Below are 18565 nucleotides of genomic sequence, written 5' to 3'. Positions count from 1 at the left end.
CTTCAAAAGACGCAACTTTTTTCTTTTACATTTTATTTCAAATTTATAATTCAGACACAACAACCACAACTAAACAACTATTAAGTTAGTCATAAGTTAAAGCTAGTCATCAGACAGACAGACAGACAGACAGACACAAACTACAACAACAACCTGTATTACCGCATCTTCCATCTTCTTCTTATAGAAATTTATACAGACACACAAAACCCAAATTTCCTATTGTCCCAAAATTAACCAAAAGCCATCATTAAAACAATAAACACATAATACACATACACATACACGATGTCGTCTACAACAATAACAGGAACATCACCTTTGACATATTCGAATTTGATTGCTGCTTCAACAATTTATTCTCATAAAGATTCAGCATCTTCAAGTGAATCAATAGAATCAAGTGCATCAACCATTAAATTATCACTGGGTACTCCACCACCAACCATTTCAACTATTCCAATAACAACTTCTACAACTACCACTCCAATAATAACAACCACAACCAATACATTCACCATCATCAAACAATCACCATACTTTAAACAACCAATACTGCAACCACAACAACAACAGCAGCTGCTGCAACAACCCATAGTAACCATCCCTCGCAAATCAAAAATACCAATCCCAAGCTATTACGTCGCCCCCAAGAGTACTCTCCAAGAACTGGATTCATTAGAAAGTACCAGCTCCTCATCATCCTCCACCTCATTATGTTCAGCCAGTTCAATGTCTTCCTCTTCATCATATATGATGATGATGCCCCCCAAACTTGTCCGTAAAAAGTCGGGAGAATTAGTTAAATCATCTTTGAAACTTCCACAATTATTACAACGTTCATTATCCACTCCCCAATTGACTGCAAGAAAATCAGTGCGATTTGCTAGTCGATTGATTAATGTGAAGATGTTTGATGGATGTGCTTCTCCTGCCACTGTGAGTTCTGGTCAGACTACTCCTTTGAATGAAGATGATGATGAGTTTGATGATGAGGATTATAGATTTTTGAAACAAAAACCAAGAAGAGTTGATTATTTTGATTGGAATTGGCATGGGAATTCAAGTAAAGGTAGTAGTGATTATAGTTCTGAGAATAATAGTGATGATGATGAGGATGATTATTGGCTGTCTCCAAAATTGGTTACTGGTACTACTAGTAAAGAATATAGATTAACTAGTCATAATATTCCTAAGATTGTTAATACTAAGGATTCAGTTGTTTGGTTACCTTCAGCATATGTATTGAAAACTGATGGGAAAACTTATCTTTATGGATTAATTAATGTTAAGAATTTAGCATTTGAAAAGAAGTTGTATATTAAATTAACTTTAAATAATTGGAAAACAAGTATTGTATTTGGTGGGAATTCAATTATTAATTTTGTTAAAAGTATTGGAGATATTGATCAATTTAAATTTAAAATTAATGTTGATGATTTAATTTTAAATAAATATGATGGTGTTAATGTTGATTTACAAATGTGTCTTAAATATGAAGTTAATAATCAAACTTATTGGGATAATAATGGTGGTGCTAATTATCAATTCACTTTAAGTATGGTTAATGGAATTAAATCTTATACTTATAAACCAACATCCAACCCTGCTTCTAGTGCTAATGCTACTGCTGCCGCTTCTGCTGCTACTCCAAAGAAGGATAGTGAAGAATCTCATCAATTTAACGAGTTGATTAGTAAGTTGATCTTACATCAACAAGGTACAAAATCAGAAGGTACATCACCAGCACCACCAGCAACACAAGCACCAGCACCCGCTGCACCAAAGAAGTCAATTCCATCATTTCCACAACCACAACGATTCTCATTCTCAGTTCAAAACAATTTTGAAGATCATCATAAACCACCTATCCATCGTCCATTTCTCAGACAATCATTCTCTTCAAGTGATATAGTATCCACTCCAAATTCACAATCTGCACAACAACCAATTGGCCGTCCAAAATATTCACAATCTTTTAGACAAAGGCAACAAAAGAAGAATGAAGCATTTAGTAATCTGAAACCGGAATTTTCAAGTATGTGTTATGCTGATTTGATTAATAATTATTGTTTTGCAAATAGTTCAAATTCAGTTCCAAGTTCAAATCAAAGTACTGCTGCTACTAGTGCTAATACAAGTACAGTATCTACACCTGTACTTGGAAGTTGTTCACCAACTACTGCATCTACACTTTATTCATTGAGTGATTCTATCCATATTTAAGAGAGTGAGGGATATATCCATACCATTCACATCCATTTATTTAATTATTATTTCGACTTTTTAGTTCTTATTTATTTATTTTTGATTTTCTTTATTGTGATATTGTTTTTAGTTTATCTTTAGTTTTTTGGGGTTTAACTTTTATTCATTATTTAGTTTATTAATATTATACATTTTTGTTATCTACCGTTACTTACATATCTATTCCATTAACCATGGTTTAGAATCCCACCATGAATTATCATTTATAATATCAATATGATACTGGACAATCTTCGCTTTCTTTCTCTTCTTTTCTAATCGTTGTTTTTGTCTTGGCGTTAATCCAATCTCAGAAACCACTTGATAATCTTCTTCATATTCTTTAACATATATTGTCCCCTTCTTAAACATCTCCGGTTCATTATTGTAATTAGTTCCCAATTCACTAAACAATATCTCATTCTTATCAGCCGCCACAGTTCCCATCAACCTCTGTTCAGCCTCTTGTGGTGTCATCCCCTTCTTAATAACAAGATTCCAAAATGTGGTATTATATAAATTATTAATATGACAATCAACTTGTCTCCAACTAAAATAATCTCGAATATGATTAAAAGTAGGATATACAACCGCTCTACCATCAAACACCGGCAAATGATCCTCATCCAACCTCTTCTCTTCTCCATACTCCTCCCGCCAGAAGAATTGATAATAACATGTCATCAACGATGCAAACAAAGTACACAACTTCATCTCCCGCCTTTCATACAACTCACACCCTCGTCGAAGCAAGAATGAATATTCATCACTATCGCCATATCCCAACATTACATCACTATATTGTGACATTATCTTATGTGCTGCCCTATTCATGATTTGTAATGCTCGAGCATCGTTTGGTTTTTCGAATTGATAATGTTGGGAGAATTTATGAAATCCTTTCCCATCGACTCGGATAATTATGTAGGTGTCTGGTAGGAGATAGTTTTCTCGTTCGAATTGTTTGACGTATTCAAATCGTGAATTGGCCATTGCTGTGTTCAATTTTGTACTGATTTGATATGGAGTTATTGAAGGGTTGAGAAGCTTGACTTAGTTATTAAGGATAGGCAAGTAATTATTAGATGAGATATGGAAGGATGGAGGGATGGAGGGATCGAGGGATTCGATTTTCAGAAGAGTGCACGAGAATATCCCGGAATTCATATTTCCGAGGGTGCGTAAGTCACGTGATCTCATCTCACACCAAAATTTTTCAATTTGTTCCTTGTTCAGCTCATCTTGAAAAAAAAAATTACAACTTTCCATCATTACTCTCCTCCTTTCATCATTTAATCAAGAGTAAAAACTACACAAGATGAGAGCTCAATTCAGGACTCTTGAAAGAGAAGCTCGATTCAAGAATCCTCCTACGGATAAATCAGCATATCCATTATTAGCAGAAGCAGTTGCCCCTCATGTTGGATCATTCAATGCCTTAACTGAGGGCCCAGACGGAGGATTATTAAATCTTGCTGTTAAAGATATCGGAACAAAGACTATCTTTGATACACCAGATACCAGTGATAGATTGGGGAATAAACTTTCTATTCGAGTTGAAAGTGTTCAATTGGCAAAACCTGCCGTTGCTTCTAGTGATAAATTATCCTTAAACAGAAAAACCTATCCTTCTGAATGTAGAGAAAGAATGACAACTTATAGATCAAGATTGATGTTAAAAGTGAGTTGGAAGGTTAATGATGATGAAGAAGAGATTCTGGAAATTAGAGAAGCGGGACAAGTTCCAATTATGTTAAAAACCAATAGATGTCATTTAGAAAAACTTTCACCTCAACAATTAGTTGAAACCAAGGAAGAAAGTGATGAATTAGGGGGATATTTTATTGTTAATGGGATTGAAAAATTGATTCGTATGTTGATTGTTCAAAGACGTAATCACCCAATGGCGATTATTCGTCCTTCATTTGGGAATCGTGGTGCTTCATATACGAAATATGGTATACAAATTAGATCAGTTCGTGATGATCAAACTTCTCAAACTAATGTCTTACATTATTTGAATGATGGGAATGTTACTTTTAGATTCTCATGGAGAAAGAATGAATATTTGGTTCCTGTTGTTATGATTCTTAAAGCTTTGATTGAAACTAATGATCGTGAAATTTTTGATGGTATTGTGGGAAATGATATTGAAAACTCCTTCTTAACTGATCGTTTAGAATTATTATTAAGAACTTATAAGACATATAATTTATATTCAAAACAAGAAACTTTAGCTTATTTAGGTGATAAATTTAGAGTTGTCTTTGGTTCAAGTCGTGATGTTTCCGACATTGAAGTTGGTAAAGAAGTTTTAAGAAGAATTGTTTTAGTTCATTTATCTCAACCAATTGATAAATTTAGAATGTTATTATTCATGATTAGAAAATTATATTCATTAGTTGCAGGAGATTGTTGTCCTGATAATCCAGATGCAACTCAACATCAAGAAGTCTTATTAGGTGGATTCCTTTATGGTATGATTATCAAAGAAAAAATTGAAGAATATTTACAAAATATCAAATTACAAATCCAATCAGATATAAACCGTGGTATTGCCATAAATTTCAATGATCGTAAATATATGTCAAGAGTTTTCATGAGAATCAATGAAAATATTGGTCAAAAATTACAATATTTCTTATCTACCGGTAATTTAGTCTCACAATCTGGATTAGATTTACAACAAGTATCAGGATATACAGTCGTGGCTGAAAAGATCAATTTCTATCGATTTATATCCCATTTCAGAATGGTTCATCGTGGTTCCTTCTTTGCTGAATTAAAAACCACCACCGTTAGAAAATTATTACCCGAATCTTGGGGATTCTTATGTCCCGTTCATACCCCTGATGGATCCCCCTGTGGTCTTTTGAACCATTTATCCCATAAATGTAAGATCGCCACCGAAGCTTCCGATGTCTCACAAGTCCCCAAGGCATTGGCTCTCCTTGGTGTTTCTCCTGCAGATACATTCGCCGCCGGGCCCAATGCATGTTGTGTCCAATTAGATGGGAAGATCGTCGGTTGGACCACTCATGAACAAGGTAAGATTGTCGCTGATACTTTAAGATTCTGGAAAGTTGATGGAAAACATGGATTACCATTAGATTTAGAATTAGGTTATGTTCCACCTTCGAGCAAAGGGCAATATCCGGGTTTATATATCTTTGGTGGACGTTCTAGAATGATGAGACCAGTTAAATATTTACCATTGAATCAAACTGATATTTTGGGTCCTTTTGAACAAGTATATATGAATGTTGCTGTCACTCCTGAAGAAATCGAAAATAATATTCATTCCCATGTTGAATTCACCCCAACTAATATTTTATCCATTTTGGCTAATTTAACTCCATTTTCTGATTTTAATCAATCTCCAAGAAATATGTATCAATGTCAAATGGGGAAACAAACAATGGGTACTCCTGGAACTGCGTTGGTTCATAGATCGGATAATAAATTATATAGATTACAAACTGGTCAAACTCCAATTGTTAAAGCTAATTTATATGATGATTATGGAATGGATAATTTCCCTAATGGTATGAATGCAGTTGTGGCGGTTATTTCATATACTGGTTATGATATGGATGATGCGATGATTATAAATAAGTCAGCTGATGAAAGAGGATTTGGTTATGGTACAGTTTATAAAGTCGAAAAAGTTGATTTATCACTTTCAAGAAGAAGAGGTGATCCAATCACTCAACATTTCGGATTTGGTGAAGATGAATGGCCAGAAACTTGGAAAGAAAAATTAGATAATGATGGATTACCATTAATCGGCGTCAAAGTTGAAGAAGGTGATCCAATCGTAGCATATTTTGATGAAACATTAGGTAAAACGAAAGTCAAAACCTATCATTCTTCCGAACCCGCCTACATCGAAGAAGTCAAACTCTTAGGTGATGACACTAATGCGGATCAAGAATGTCAACAAATCACAATCAAATATAGAATCACCCGTGCTCCATTAATCGGTGATAAGTTCTCCTCCAGACATGGTCAAAAGGGGGTTTGTTCCAGAAAATGGCCACAAATCGACATGCCATTCTCCGAAACCGGGATCCAACCTGACGTCATCATCAACCCGCATGCTTTCCCTTCACGTATGACAATTGGGATGTTTGTAGAATCCTTAGCCGGTAAGGCCGGTGCCTTGCACGGGATTGCCCAAGATTCAACTCCATGGAAATTTAGTGAAGACGATACACCAGCCGATTATTTCGGAGAACAATTATTAAAAGCAGGATATAATTATCATGGTAATGAGCCAATGTATTCAGGAGCTACTGGTGAAGAATTAAGAGCAGATATATATATCGGATGTGTCTATTATCAAAGATTAAGACATATGGTCAATGATAAATTCCAAGTCAGATCAACTGGTCCGGTGAATTCATTAACCATGCAACCAGTTAAAGGTAGAAAGAGATCCGGTGGTATTCGTGTTGGGGAAATGGAAAGAGATGCATTGATTGGTCATGGAACTGCATTCTTGTTACAAGATAGATTATTGAATTGTTCAGATTATACCCAAACTCCAATTTGTCGTGGTTGTGGATCTATTTTAACTACTCAAACTAGTGTTCCAAGAATTGGATCAATGGCAAGTGTTAGATGTAGAAGATGTGCTACTAAATTGGATACATACGTCCAAAAGAAAGGATATGCGGCCGAAGCTGATATTTGGGAAGATGGTCAAGGGGTTAAGTTTGTTGGTGGTGAAAATACCACCACGGTTGCTATTCCATTCGTATTGAAATATTTGGATTCTGAATTATCTGCTATGGGTATTAAAATGAGATATAATGTTGAACCTCAATAGAGAGCAGTAGCCATACTTGTATAATAAATAGTTTTGCATTTTGTTTTTATTAGTTTGTTTTAATCTATAAGTCTATTAATTATTCCTTTGTAATTATAACCACATCAGTTGGTTTAGAATGTTCCAAGATATACTTCGCATTCACCAAATCATTCCCATCAGTTCTTTCAATTGCTTCTTCCATAGTACTGGAAATCCCTGCTTGTAAATGTCTCTTAATAATTCTATCTCTAACAACCGACAAGCCAGTTTGTATAAACCAACTCTCATCAACCAATTCACTTATATCATTCCAATATTCATCAGTCAAAGATACATAATTCCCTTCAATTATAATAACTTCAACATCAGAATCAATTTTAATCTCATCTTCAATTGGATCTTTCAATTTATGATCAAAAGAAGGAGCATAAATCGTCTTATCTTTCCAATCTGGATCTTTTAATTTCCTTATCAACTCAACAAATGCTTGGGGGTTGAATGTGAATGGTGCTCCTCTTCTTTTGAATGCTTCTTCTGGATTTGGTAGTTGTGATAATTGTGATCGATGTAAATGAAATCCATCTTGTGGAATTACAATTGATTTAAGATGTTGCTGTTTGTTTAATTGTTGTATTAATTGATGACTAAATGTTGATTTACCTGAACCTGGAATACCAGCAAGTGATATTAATAATCTACATAAGTGGTGTTGTTGTTGTTGTTGAATATGGTAGCGTTGTTTGATTCTTTGTATTATATCGTTTACTTGGTCAGTATAATATGTTACTTGTTGCTGTTGTTGTTCTAGTACTGGTGGTGATTCTAGTGGTGTCATTGGGGATATAAGCTTAATCTAATGAGTGGATATTTAATTGATTCTGTTATTCATTTTAACTTGTCATATTCAGAATTGAAATTTCTACAACGACAACAGTTAAAATTAAATTTCAAAATTGGTAGCTCTCCAAAGAACAAAAAGAATGTTTAACTCATTTGGTAGCTCTTATATCTCATAGAATTATTAATCTATGAATCCTCAACCAAACACTTTCACGTCACCAATTAAACACACGTTACCAATTAGTATCTGAACGAGCAAGCCTTAAACCGAAAAGTCTTGCATTGTAACATATCTCAACATTCCCCTAAAGGATTTGCAGGTACTGCAAAATTGATTGAGTAATACTTATCGACATGACGCTACCACTACAACACAATTCAATATTACTTCTCTATAAGGTACAATAGGGAGTAAAAGTAATAAACTATATGACTTATTGTCGCTTGCAAATATGTAGCTTACTTTAGGATTTCCTAGATGAGCCTCATACCACAAAGCATATACATTATTAGCTATTAACAGAAACCTATATAATTTCCAATATAAATTCAAATAAACTTACGAACAAACTTAATGCAATAATTATAATAATCATCCAAGTAATTCTATTGGTATTCTTCTCATTCATACTATCGCTTACAATATCAACAAATTCCAAAAACACTTTACATCTATCATTTAAAACTTGAACTCTTTGATCAATTTCAAGATATTCCCTAACTGCATTATACAACGGATGTAATGCTGGTTCAAAAGACCAAAAGAAATCAGGAGTATCCAATATAGAACTCAGTAAATTCACATCCACTCTAAGTTTAAACAATTTCCCCGATTTTTTCAACAATTGATTCCTCTTTAGACCTAATTGTCCAGTCAATGCAAGCTTCTTAGGCAATCTACTAATCAGTTGTAAAATATTAACCATCCTACTTTCAAACAATCCCAATTTCGTCAGCTGGGCAATCGCATGCGACATGGTTAATTTAATCAAATGATCACCCGACCTAAGCGTGATCATATCATTATATATCCTAGGTCTATGGATTTGTGAATCATATTCGAAATGAAATTCTTCAGTCTCTATATCTTGTTCATCAACCGGTTGGATTAATAATTCTTCAGGTTCATCGGCAAATGCCAAATCTGCAAGGATATTCTTTTCATGAATTTCAGAAAAATTCCAAAATACAACAATCCCATAAGCGAATATAAACATTTCCGCATGATGTCTTGAAACAACATCCGATTGGGAATGATGGGGTGAACTTGGACGATTACTCGTATCAAGTCGAATTGGTTCATCAACGAAACGGACTTCTAAATTCTTAGCCTTGTTATCAGTTTCAGGCGGAGGTGTTTTAATGCTCCTACTCTCCGAATTAACACTCTCACTACTCACAGGACTATTTTCCATTGGTGGGGCAAAGAATTGAGGTTCAGATGGATCAAATGGAGTATGTACATCTTCCAATTCCGGATCCATACTATAATTATTCACATCCTCAGGAGTTTCAACTCCGGAATAATATTCATATAAATGATCAGTTTGTTCAGTTCGATTAATTAATTTCTCCATATATCGATTATTAGCGACCAATTTTGCAGAATTATTGGATTTGACCCGAAGCCCATCATTTCCAGGTAATAATGGTAATGTATATGGAACATATAATGCTTCATCATAAACTCTTGGTTTTACTTCATGATTCTTACGTAAGAATTTGGCAATTGCAGGTAGGTTGAATTCTTGACATATGAAATATGCAGTCATTCTACTAAATTCTTGAGCTCTTGCTTCTTTGGGCATTAGTTCAGCTCGGGACCTATCGAGTTGGGCTTGAAGATCAAGATTATTCTGAGGAGAAAGAGTAGGTGATGTTGCCTTGGCGTGGGCAGTAATCGCATGAGATGGAGGTGATGTGGTTTGTTTATAATGTTGTTGTTGTTCTGGGATTAATACTAATTTCTGAGATGTCTTTGAAGTTCTAGCAGGTAATGATTGTGATAATTTGGGAATACTGCGTACATTTAATCTTGCTTCTGGGAATTTAGGATTCCCAATTGTTGGTGGTGGACTTGCCGAAGATTGCTTATTATACAATCCTCTATCGACTAATCGTGGAGGTAATCTACTTTGACCAGATGGAATATCACTTGAATTGCTTAATAATTTATCAACTGATATATCAGCATATTTATTCCTAAAAGCTAATCGTTTTTGAAGTGCGCTTTGATGTTGTTGTTGCAGGAAGTTGTAACCTTGAGATGATTGAGACTGTTGCTGCTGCTGCTGCTGCTGTTGTTGTAATTGTTGTTGTTGCTTCTTATAATTATGACCAGCAAACGGTGCTCTTGTTCCTTTTAAATTATGACTTCTAACATCTGTTACTAAAATTGAAGGTGATCTTTTAGCTGTTGGTCTTTTTGAGTCTTGTAATGTAGGTGTACTTGGTCTATTAATCCTACTACTCATCTCTCTTGTATTTGATTTGTTTTGATTTGGTAATAGTAATTGGAATGATGATGAATGGAACTCTCCCATTAGAAATTATTTATAGCACGTTTTAATATTTTTGTGAAATAAAGTTTGTAATTATTTATAATTATATGTCGCGTCACTGATCACATGACTTGTGACTTTTATTTTATAAATTTTTTTTCACTTCCAGTTCCAACAATGAAACAAAGAAGGGCATCAAAAGAAGGGATTGAAAAATTGAATTCTCATTCTACTTCTTCTTCTTCTTCCTTAGAATATCAACTAACAAGATGTCATTCAGCTTATCAATTGCTGCTAAGGCACAATTTGTTGCTTATCCAACATTACTTGCAGTTTCATTCATCAACTCCAATTCTTCTACAGATATTTCAATTCCAATTGAATTCATTGATGAAAAATCAGTTGACTCATCTGATGCCAATGCTACAATTAAATTAGTTACTCCAGAAGGTAAGACTTTCACTAACCAATTAGATGCTTTAACTTATTTATCTTCCAAATTCCCAACTATTTTACCAGCTGGTGAAGAATCTCAATCTTGGGTTAAATTTGCTTTAGATAAATTATATATTAAAAATTTTAAAGAATTAGGATTAGATTTAGAGAAATTAGAATCTCATTTAAATTTAAGATCTTTTATTATTGGTTATCAATATTCATTAGCTGATGTTGCCATTTGGGGTGTCTTACGTGCCAATGCATTAATGGGTTCCGTCATCAAAAATGAAGTGTATATCAATGTATCAAGATGGTATAATTTATTAGCTGAAGATAAGAGATTTGAATCAACTATTGAATTCATGACTAAATCAGTAAATGAATTAAGAAAATCAGCCAAAGCTGTTAAATCCGGTGGTAAGAAGGAAACCCACAAGGCTAATTTCGATATTGAATTACCTGACGCTCAAATGGGTAGAGTTGTTACTCGTTTCCCACCTGAACCTTCTGGTTATTTACATATCGGACATGCTAAGGCAGCTATTTTGAATGAATATTTTGCTCATAATTATAAGGGAAAATTAATCATTAGATTCGATGATACTAACCCAACCAAAGAAAAGGAAGAATTCCAAGATTCTATTGTTGAAGATTTAGCTTTATTAGGAGTTAAAGGTGATGTTGTCTCTTATTCATCTGATTACTTTGACAAAATGTATGAATTAGCTGTTCAAATGATTAAAGATGGGAACGCTTATTGTGATGATACTCCTTTAGAAAAAATGAGAGAAGAAAGAATGGTTGGTGATCCATCTGCAAGAAGAAACCGTACTATTGAAGAAAATTTAAAAATCTTCACTGAAGACATGAAAAATGGTACTGAAGAAGGTTTAAAGAATTGTTTAAGAGCTAAGATCGATTATACTGCCTTAAACAAAACTTTAAGAGATCCAGTTATTTATAGATGTAATTTAACTCCACATCATAGAACTGGTGATAAATGGAAAATGTATCCAACTTATGATTTCTGTGCCCCAGTCGTTGATTCCATCGAAGGTGTTACCCATGCCTTAAGAACCAACGAATACAGAGATCGTAATGCTCAATATGAATGGATTCTTAATGCATTGAAATTACGTCATGTTCATATTTGGGATTTCGCCAGAGTCAATTTCGTTAGAACTTTGTTATCCAAGAGAAAATTACAATGGTTTGTTGATAAGAACTACGTTTCCAATTGGGATGATCCAAGATTCCCAACTGTGAGAGGGGTTAGAAGAAGAGGTATGACTGTTGAAGGATTAAGAAATTTCATTATTGCTCAAGGTCCATCTAGAAATATCATTAATTTGGATTGGTCTGTTATTTGGGCCTTAAACAAGAAGATTATTGATCCGGTTGCTCCAAGATTCACCGCAATTGATGCTACTAATGCCGTGAGTGTCAAATTGGTTGATGGGCCTGCTGAGCCATATTCTGAAGACAAACCAAAACATAAAAAGAATCCAGATGTCGGTACTAAGAAGGTCATTTATGCTAACCAAGTTTTGATTGATCAAGCAGATGCTGACTTGACTGAAGGTGAAGAAGTTACTTTTATGGATTGGGGTAATGTTATTGTCACCAAGGTTGAAAAAGAAGGTGATGTAACTAAATCCGTTGAAGCTAAATTACATTTAGATGGTGATTTCCGTAAGACTTCTAAGAAGCTTACTTGGTTAGCTGATACTCCTGATAAAGTTGAAGTTGATTTAATTGATTTTGATCATTTGATTACCAAGGATAAATTAGAAGAAGGTGATAACTTTGAAGATTTTATTACTCCAGAAACTGAATTCCATACCAAGGCTTTTGCTGATTTGAATGTTCGTGATTTGAAAAAAGGTGATATTATTCAATTCGAAAGAAAGGGTTACTATAGAGTTGATGAACCTTATCAAGAAGGTAAGCCAGTGGTTTTATTCACTATCCCAGATGGTAAGACTGTCTCCAGGTACGGTGCTAAGAAGTAACTACTTTAGTTAGTTTACAATAAATATACAAATGTTCTAATATCATGTATACAATTATTTGTCCTATATATACTAAGCAAATGTTAAATAAATTAGCAAACCCCATAAACTCTAATTCCACCGATCAATAAAGCCTTTAACAACCGGATCCAATCTATCCCAATCACATTCATCCCCTCCCTCGTCCTCTTTTATCCCAATATCCCCACCACCATTGGTGTCTCTTCTATTCCCAACATGTGAATCCCGATAATGTCTCAAATAATGTCCCAACAAAGTACTTCTACTCGTACATCCCACTTCCAAAATCTGCCAACAACAAACACACAACACTCCTTCTCTTTCCAAAACATGAGCACAAGTCTTTCTCTGTTTTTTCCTTCTTCCAACACCATTCCCTCCACTATTGCTCAAACTCCCTCCACCACCACCCCATCCACTTCCACTCCCCCCACCATCCTCATATTCCCCCTTCTTAAACCTCCACCGACCATAAAATTTCGGATTGGGCACTGCCGTCCCATTGGTCAAGATCCCATGTTTATAAGCCAAATGGTTCCCATATGAACTATTCTTCAACCCAAAAAACTCAATATGCGGACAATAGGGACACAATCCTGCCCGAGTAGTATTATCTGGCTTGCCACGCGACATCTTCGTCAATACATATTCCGCCTCATATGAACTGGTTTTAAAATTGGGATTGGGGCTGATTTCGAAGTTTTGGAATTGGGGAAATTGGTGCAGTTGGAGTAGGGATTGGATTAGGTTGGGACGGGTGTAGAGGGTGCGTTCGATCTGACAGACGATGAGGGTGGTGGTTGGGAGGGGCGAGATTAGTTTGGAGAGGAGGAAGGTGCATTGTTGGGGATTGGGGACTCGGGTGGAGTTGTTGGAGAGTTGCAGGGAATATTCGTAGTCGGGGATAGATTGGACGTGGGTGTCGATGTCGGAGAAGTCGAGTTTTGAGGATGGGGTTGATTTGGAGCATATGCCTTGTTTGGATATGGATGGGTCGAGTTTCCGTTTCTTGTTGGTAGATGGGGGTCGGGAAGGGATGTTAGAGGCGGTTTCTATTGGTGTGTTGGATTGGGAAAGTGATGATGGGATTTGATATGATAATGATAGATTCAGTTGAGCATCCGAAGAAGTCGAGGAGTGATCTGATGAGTAGGATCCTTTATCTTCCAGTAGCTTCTTCTTAGTGAAATATTGATCAACTGTTAATAAATCCGAACCAAAACCAAAAGTTTGAATTAATCCATTCCAAGGATCAGTCACAATCCTAGGAGCTATTGAATTATTATTATTACTAACAACTAGTGTTTGACTTTCCTGTTTGAAAGTGGATTTGTCTTCTTCCATATCATCATTCTGTATGTCAATATTTGCATTTTCTTTCCAATCATCTAATTCCTTACACGTTATTTCAAAAAGATTCAAAAGCGATTCCTCTTCCTCATCTTCAACTTTATTGATCTTTTGCTTATCAGCACTATCAATAGGATCTAGATTGGCGACATTATGTGAATTTATAATGGATTCCATATACCAATTAATATTTGAATTAGGGGAGATTGTTTCTTCTTTAGGTTGATTATTTGCCCTTGTATCTTCTTCAAATAAGACAGTCATATTTTCATCTACTGTAGGTGTAGATTCCCCTAAAGGCTGGGCATCATCATTCTTGGTCAATGATAAGTCGTTGCTGTCAACCTCAAAGAAATTATATAAGTCTTGAATTGGATTAGTTATTATATCATCTTCAGGAGTTTCTTTAAAATCTGAAATACCTTGTTCTAAAAAATCATGTTTTGAAGTTGAAGTTGTTGAAGAAGATGTCGTTTGAGTGAATGTTGCAGGGGTTGGAGGTAGTAGTAACTCAGGAAATGTGAATTCTCTAAGCTCTGATTGAAATTTCATTAACAAGTTGTAGTATCTCTTTTTAAAGTAAATGAAGAAGAATAAAAGAAAAAGAGAGTGAAACACAATTATTTTTAAAAAGCTGTGTCTTAAATTATTAAGTCACAACATTGGGTTTAGCTTATTAAGACACTAGTTTTAATGAAGTAGATACCCACATATTATTCCACTTCTATTTTTAATAAAAAAGGAAACTTTTGCAACTTCTTGAAAATTATTTTTTATGTTAAAGTTATTTTTTTTGTTCTCACTTAAAAAATAAAAATGGCTGCAAAATTTAACTCGCTTATTCAATTTTAAACTAATAAACATAGAGTAATAGTATGAAACTAATAATTAATAATAATAAATCGAACAAACTTTGCAACAACAACAATCTTCCCGAAAACGAGGAAAGTTTAGACATTAAATATGTATCTCATTTGACACAAAATAGAACATTATTTACTACAAATCTAAAGAATCAATATTATAATTTCCTAACCTCGCAATTCTGTGTAAGATCTCCTTAAAGAATAAATCACAAAAAGAAACAACTCAGGGAAGGTTTAAGACAAAACACACTGCATCTGTTTTTGCTGCACTCACTTTGGTATGCAAAGACTTTGTGTCAGATTTAGAGATTTATTTTAATTTCTTCCGACATACAAATTGAAGAAGATTGACGAAAGATTTCATCGTGAAACATTATTTTATATTAAATATCTCGTAAAGTTTATTAAACATTAAAAGCATAAGCAGAATGCAGAAAATTTAAGCTTATATAATAGTCTTATTTCTATTACTGTGTGAGCACAGATTCTTGTACTATTATTGTTTTTTTTTTTTTCATTATACATATAGACATGATTTACATACAAGAAAGGAATTAAAAACCCTTTGTGTGTAGACTTAATATCACAGTATGTTAATTGAAAAGCTTAATAAGCTATGGTTGCAAATGGAACAGCCAATATTTTGCTGAAGACCATGGAGACGGAGCACAAGCCATACCGATGCAAGACACGTGTACAAGAAATTTAATATATGATGTATAATATAAAAAAAATCACTCTAAACTTTCAACAATTTTATCTCCTCTGGAGTACCTTCAACAAAAGCAACATCATTATAGTAAAAGCCATCCACATCCACAGGATAAGGATTCAATTTTCCTGGCTTCCCAACAACAAGATCATCCAATTCTCTCTTCTTAATCCCACCATTAAGACTAGCTCCGAATATACAAGCAGAAATAAATGCCATCACTAAACTACCAATACCAGCATATAGAATTCCAAATGAAACATCACCCATTTTGTATCCTCCGCTATCATCGAAATAGGTCTTTCCTAATATATGTGCATCTACTAAGCTGGGAGCACCGAGTATTGATCGAACTATAAAAATGAAAAATATTAAAAATTTCATGTATATACTCCCAAAATCCATCATTTTGCAATTAGATTATTTTTAATTGACTAAGAATTAGATAAAATTCTCATCAATTAGAAGAAGATACATGTAAATGACAAAACAAATCTGGATTAAGTTTGGTCATTTATTTCCATATTTATATCGACAAATATGTGGCGTTCTTCTTCAAACCCAACACATCTAAACATAAGTATCATGAAAAAGATAAGACCATCCAAGGGGTTATAACTCAACCTCAACGGATCATTCATCAATGAAATGTTGGGATGCTTGAATAACCTAAATAGAAGAAGTCATTAGAATATCAAGGATACTTATAAGGAGCGGTTATGTGCACCTTATTATGGGAGTAATCGTCTAGGCTGGTCGCTATTGAGAATGTGGTATGGATGAGTTCCGGACGGGTTTCCGTGGGTGTAACCTCTCACATTCTGGTGGTTTCTGAAAATGCCCTGATCCGTTCGCAAACGGAACGGGGATAAATACGCATGAATCCCCCCTCTTCGAGGGTTTTGGGATTTGATTGAATAACAAAATTTTATCTGCCTTTAATTACTAAGAACTTTGGTTAATTAGGATAACTGAACACATATTTGCTCGAATGGTCTAGTACAAGCATTTTTAGAGCTTCCACTGTTAAAGCAATGGCCAATTCCAGTAGAAACATTCAGTTCTTGCAACAACGCATATAACCAACTAATATAATTTAAGGTTTCGATTATGCATAAACTCTAAAAATCTGTCAAAGAAAAATTATTGCATGTATTAACTGATGATAAACGAACTATTGGTTGTTACTCATCTGACTTAGTCCTTATCCAAACTTCAACCAGCATTACCCAAGCTTCAACCAGTTTCAACCCTCGCACAGGAACGTTTATAGTGTGGCTTTAGGCAAAGTTTTGAGATAGGGAGGACAGTTGGGACCATTGGTCAAAAGAAAAGAAAACTATTGAACTTTTAACTTGGATATCTGGTTAATTTCAATGATTCCTTTAAAAAGGGTTCCAAACTAAAAGTTTACTAATGACTTATTGATGTTCAAAGGATTAAGTTTAAACTCATGAGCTTTGCCAAATGCTGAAGAAGAATCATGTTTGGTTAAGCGTCATGCTCTTCCCATATGAGTGTCGGGGATGTATTCGGTTTTCAATATATAACAAAATACGAGAATATAAAAGCCTACATAGAATCATCGAGGACACTATTCATCTACTCTTCCACAACAACTCTTCACTCACCTCACTTAGAATCCTGTCTACCAACATAAGTAGCCCCTTCATACTGATTGGTCCCTTTATTATTATCAGTAAGATAGTACACCGGTTGAGCATTATTATTAGGATAGTAACCAGGTTCACCAGCCGCACCAGGCACAGGCCCAGCAGACACATATTTTGTTTTAGTTCTATTATTCCCACAACATACCAAACAAGAGCCAATAAACGCCATCAATAAACAAAATACCCCGGCCCAAAGTATCCCAAATGCAGCGGCACCCAAATTAGTTTGCATCCCATTATCATTAAAATGCTTTCTTCCCATAGCATGAGCGGCAGTCAAACATGAAGCACCCGTGGCACCGAATACAAATGTCACAAATATGGAAAAGGCGGAACCCCCCCCTCCACAAGACTTGAAACAAAACCCTAAGGGGGTGATCAAAAGTGAAAGTGCACTTCCAACTAATGCAATCAATATGAATGAAAACGCAGTTCTTGATAAATAATAATATGTATTTCTATTAGTTATGAAATCCAACGGAAGGTCAATTCTACCAAATGGGAAATTATCATATGGCGAATACGGATACGCCGCTACCATAGGTAAACAATTATTATTGTCACCGTTTTGGACTCCACATAGGGTATAGAAAGTCCATCGTGATTTATCGAATGGTGCGCCAGTTATGCCTGAAGTGTCGGTTTCGGACCAATATAAGGCGTTTATTGGAGAATTGGTGGTTGAACCGTTGATTACGGTGAATATTAGTAAGACGGTTGATGATACTAAGAATATCAATGGAATAATTGTCAAAAATCTACTACCCATATTTGTAAGTTAGTTAATTGAACAATTTGATAGAGTGAAGAAGAAGACGAGAAGAAGAAACAAAATTAAAATATCTCGAAGAGGGGTGAGGTATTTAAGTTACTATTTATATAAGCATTAGTTGTTGCAATGACTGTCTGCCTTCTTTAAGAAAGTGAAAATATTATTTTGCAATCAAAATCGAGAATACGCAATACTAAGCTTGAAAAAAAAAAAATGATAAATAAATGACCATGGTCTTTAAAAGGGTGAGTTACGAAACAAATAATATTATTAATCTACAGTAATGATCGTTAAGGCTGAAAAATATGGGGCAGGGGGGG

The 18565-nt window shown here is 34.7% G+C and overlaps 9 protein-coding genes across 9 annotated transcripts; 3 read left to right on the top strand and 6 right to left on the bottom strand. All coding sequences in view use genetic code 12, as the record gives it.

Moving 5' to 3' along the window:
• Window positions 1–288: 288 nt before the first annotated feature.
• Window positions 289–2226, top strand: GAC1 (protein phosphatase regulator; the record flags this gene model as incomplete). The annotated part of the gene is made up of 1 exon (XM_049410014.1): window positions 289–2226. The coding sequence occupies one exon, from the start codon at window positions 289–291 to the stop codon at window positions 2224–2226; it is 1938 nt and encodes a 645-aa protein (XP_049260865.1).
• Window positions 2227–2427: 201 nt separating this feature from the next.
• THG1 (tRNA guanylyltransferase) lies at window positions 2428–3240 on the bottom strand (the record flags this gene model as incomplete). Its single annotated transcript, XM_049410013.1, has 1 exon — window positions 2428–3240. One exon carries the CDS (start codon window positions 3238–3240, stop codon window positions 2428–2430), a length of 813 nt encoding a protein of 270 aa, XP_049260864.1.
• Window positions 3241–3565: 325 nt separating this feature from the next.
• Window positions 3566–7078, top strand: RPA135 (DNA-directed RNA polymerase I core subunit; the record flags this gene model as incomplete). Its single annotated transcript, XM_049410012.1, has 1 exon — window positions 3566–7078. One exon carries the CDS (start codon window positions 3566–3568, stop codon window positions 7076–7078), a length of 3513 nt encoding a protein of 1170 aa, XP_049260863.1.
• Window positions 7079–7157: 79 nt separating this feature from the next.
• J8A68_005895 (uncharacterized protein) lies at window positions 7158–7895 on the bottom strand (the record flags this gene model as incomplete). Its single annotated transcript, XM_049410011.1, has 1 exon — window positions 7158–7895. One exon carries the CDS (start codon window positions 7893–7895, stop codon window positions 7158–7160), a length of 738 nt encoding a protein of 245 aa, XP_049260862.1.
• Window positions 7896–8427: 532 nt separating this feature from the next.
• On the bottom strand, window positions 8428–10443 carry J8A68_005894 (uncharacterized protein; the record flags this gene model as incomplete). The annotated part of the gene is made up of 1 exon (XM_049410010.1): window positions 8428–10443. One exon carries the CDS (start codon window positions 10441–10443, stop codon window positions 8428–8430), a length of 2016 nt encoding a protein of 671 aa, XP_049260861.1.
• A 227-nt stretch (window positions 10444–10670) lies between these two features.
• GUS1 (glutamate--tRNA ligase) lies at window positions 10671–12851 on the top strand (the record flags this gene model as incomplete). Its single annotated transcript, XM_049410009.1, has 1 exon — window positions 10671–12851. The coding sequence occupies one exon, from the start codon at window positions 10671–10673 to the stop codon at window positions 12849–12851; it is 2181 nt and encodes a 726-aa protein (XP_049260860.1).
• Window positions 12852–12962: 111 nt separating this feature from the next.
• J8A68_005892 (uncharacterized protein) lies at window positions 12963–14774 on the bottom strand (the record flags this gene model as incomplete). Its single annotated transcript, XM_049410008.1, has 1 exon — window positions 12963–14774. The coding sequence occupies one exon, from the start codon at window positions 14772–14774 to the stop codon at window positions 12963–12965; it is 1812 nt and encodes a 603-aa protein (XP_049260859.1).
• Window positions 14775–15827: 1053 nt separating this feature from the next.
• J8A68_005891 (uncharacterized protein) lies at window positions 15828–16441 on the bottom strand (the record flags this gene model as incomplete). Its single annotated transcript, XM_049410007.1, has 2 exons — window positions 15828–16123; window positions 16402–16441. 2 exons carry the CDS (start codon window positions 16439–16441, stop codon window positions 15828–15830), a joined length of 336 nt encoding a protein of 111 aa, XP_049260858.1.
• Window positions 16442–17432: 991 nt separating this feature from the next.
• Window positions 17433–18242, bottom strand: J8A68_005890 (SUR7/PalI family protein; the record flags this gene model as incomplete). The annotated part of the gene is made up of 1 exon (XM_049410004.1): window positions 17433–18242. The coding sequence occupies one exon, from the start codon at window positions 18240–18242 to the stop codon at window positions 17433–17435; it is 810 nt and encodes a 269-aa protein (XP_049260857.1).
• Window positions 18243–18565: the final 323 nt, after the last annotated feature.

Source organism: Hemisphaericaspora subhashii, assembly GCF_019202705.1.
Source record: "Hemisphaericaspora subhashii strain CBS 10753 chromosome Unknown scaffold11, whole genome shotgun sequence".
Classification (NCBI taxonomy): Eukaryota; Fungi; Ascomycota; class Pichiomycetes; order Serinales; family Debaryomycetaceae; genus Hemisphaericaspora; species Hemisphaericaspora subhashii.
This window is presented reverse-complemented; position numbering and strand designations above follow the sequence as displayed.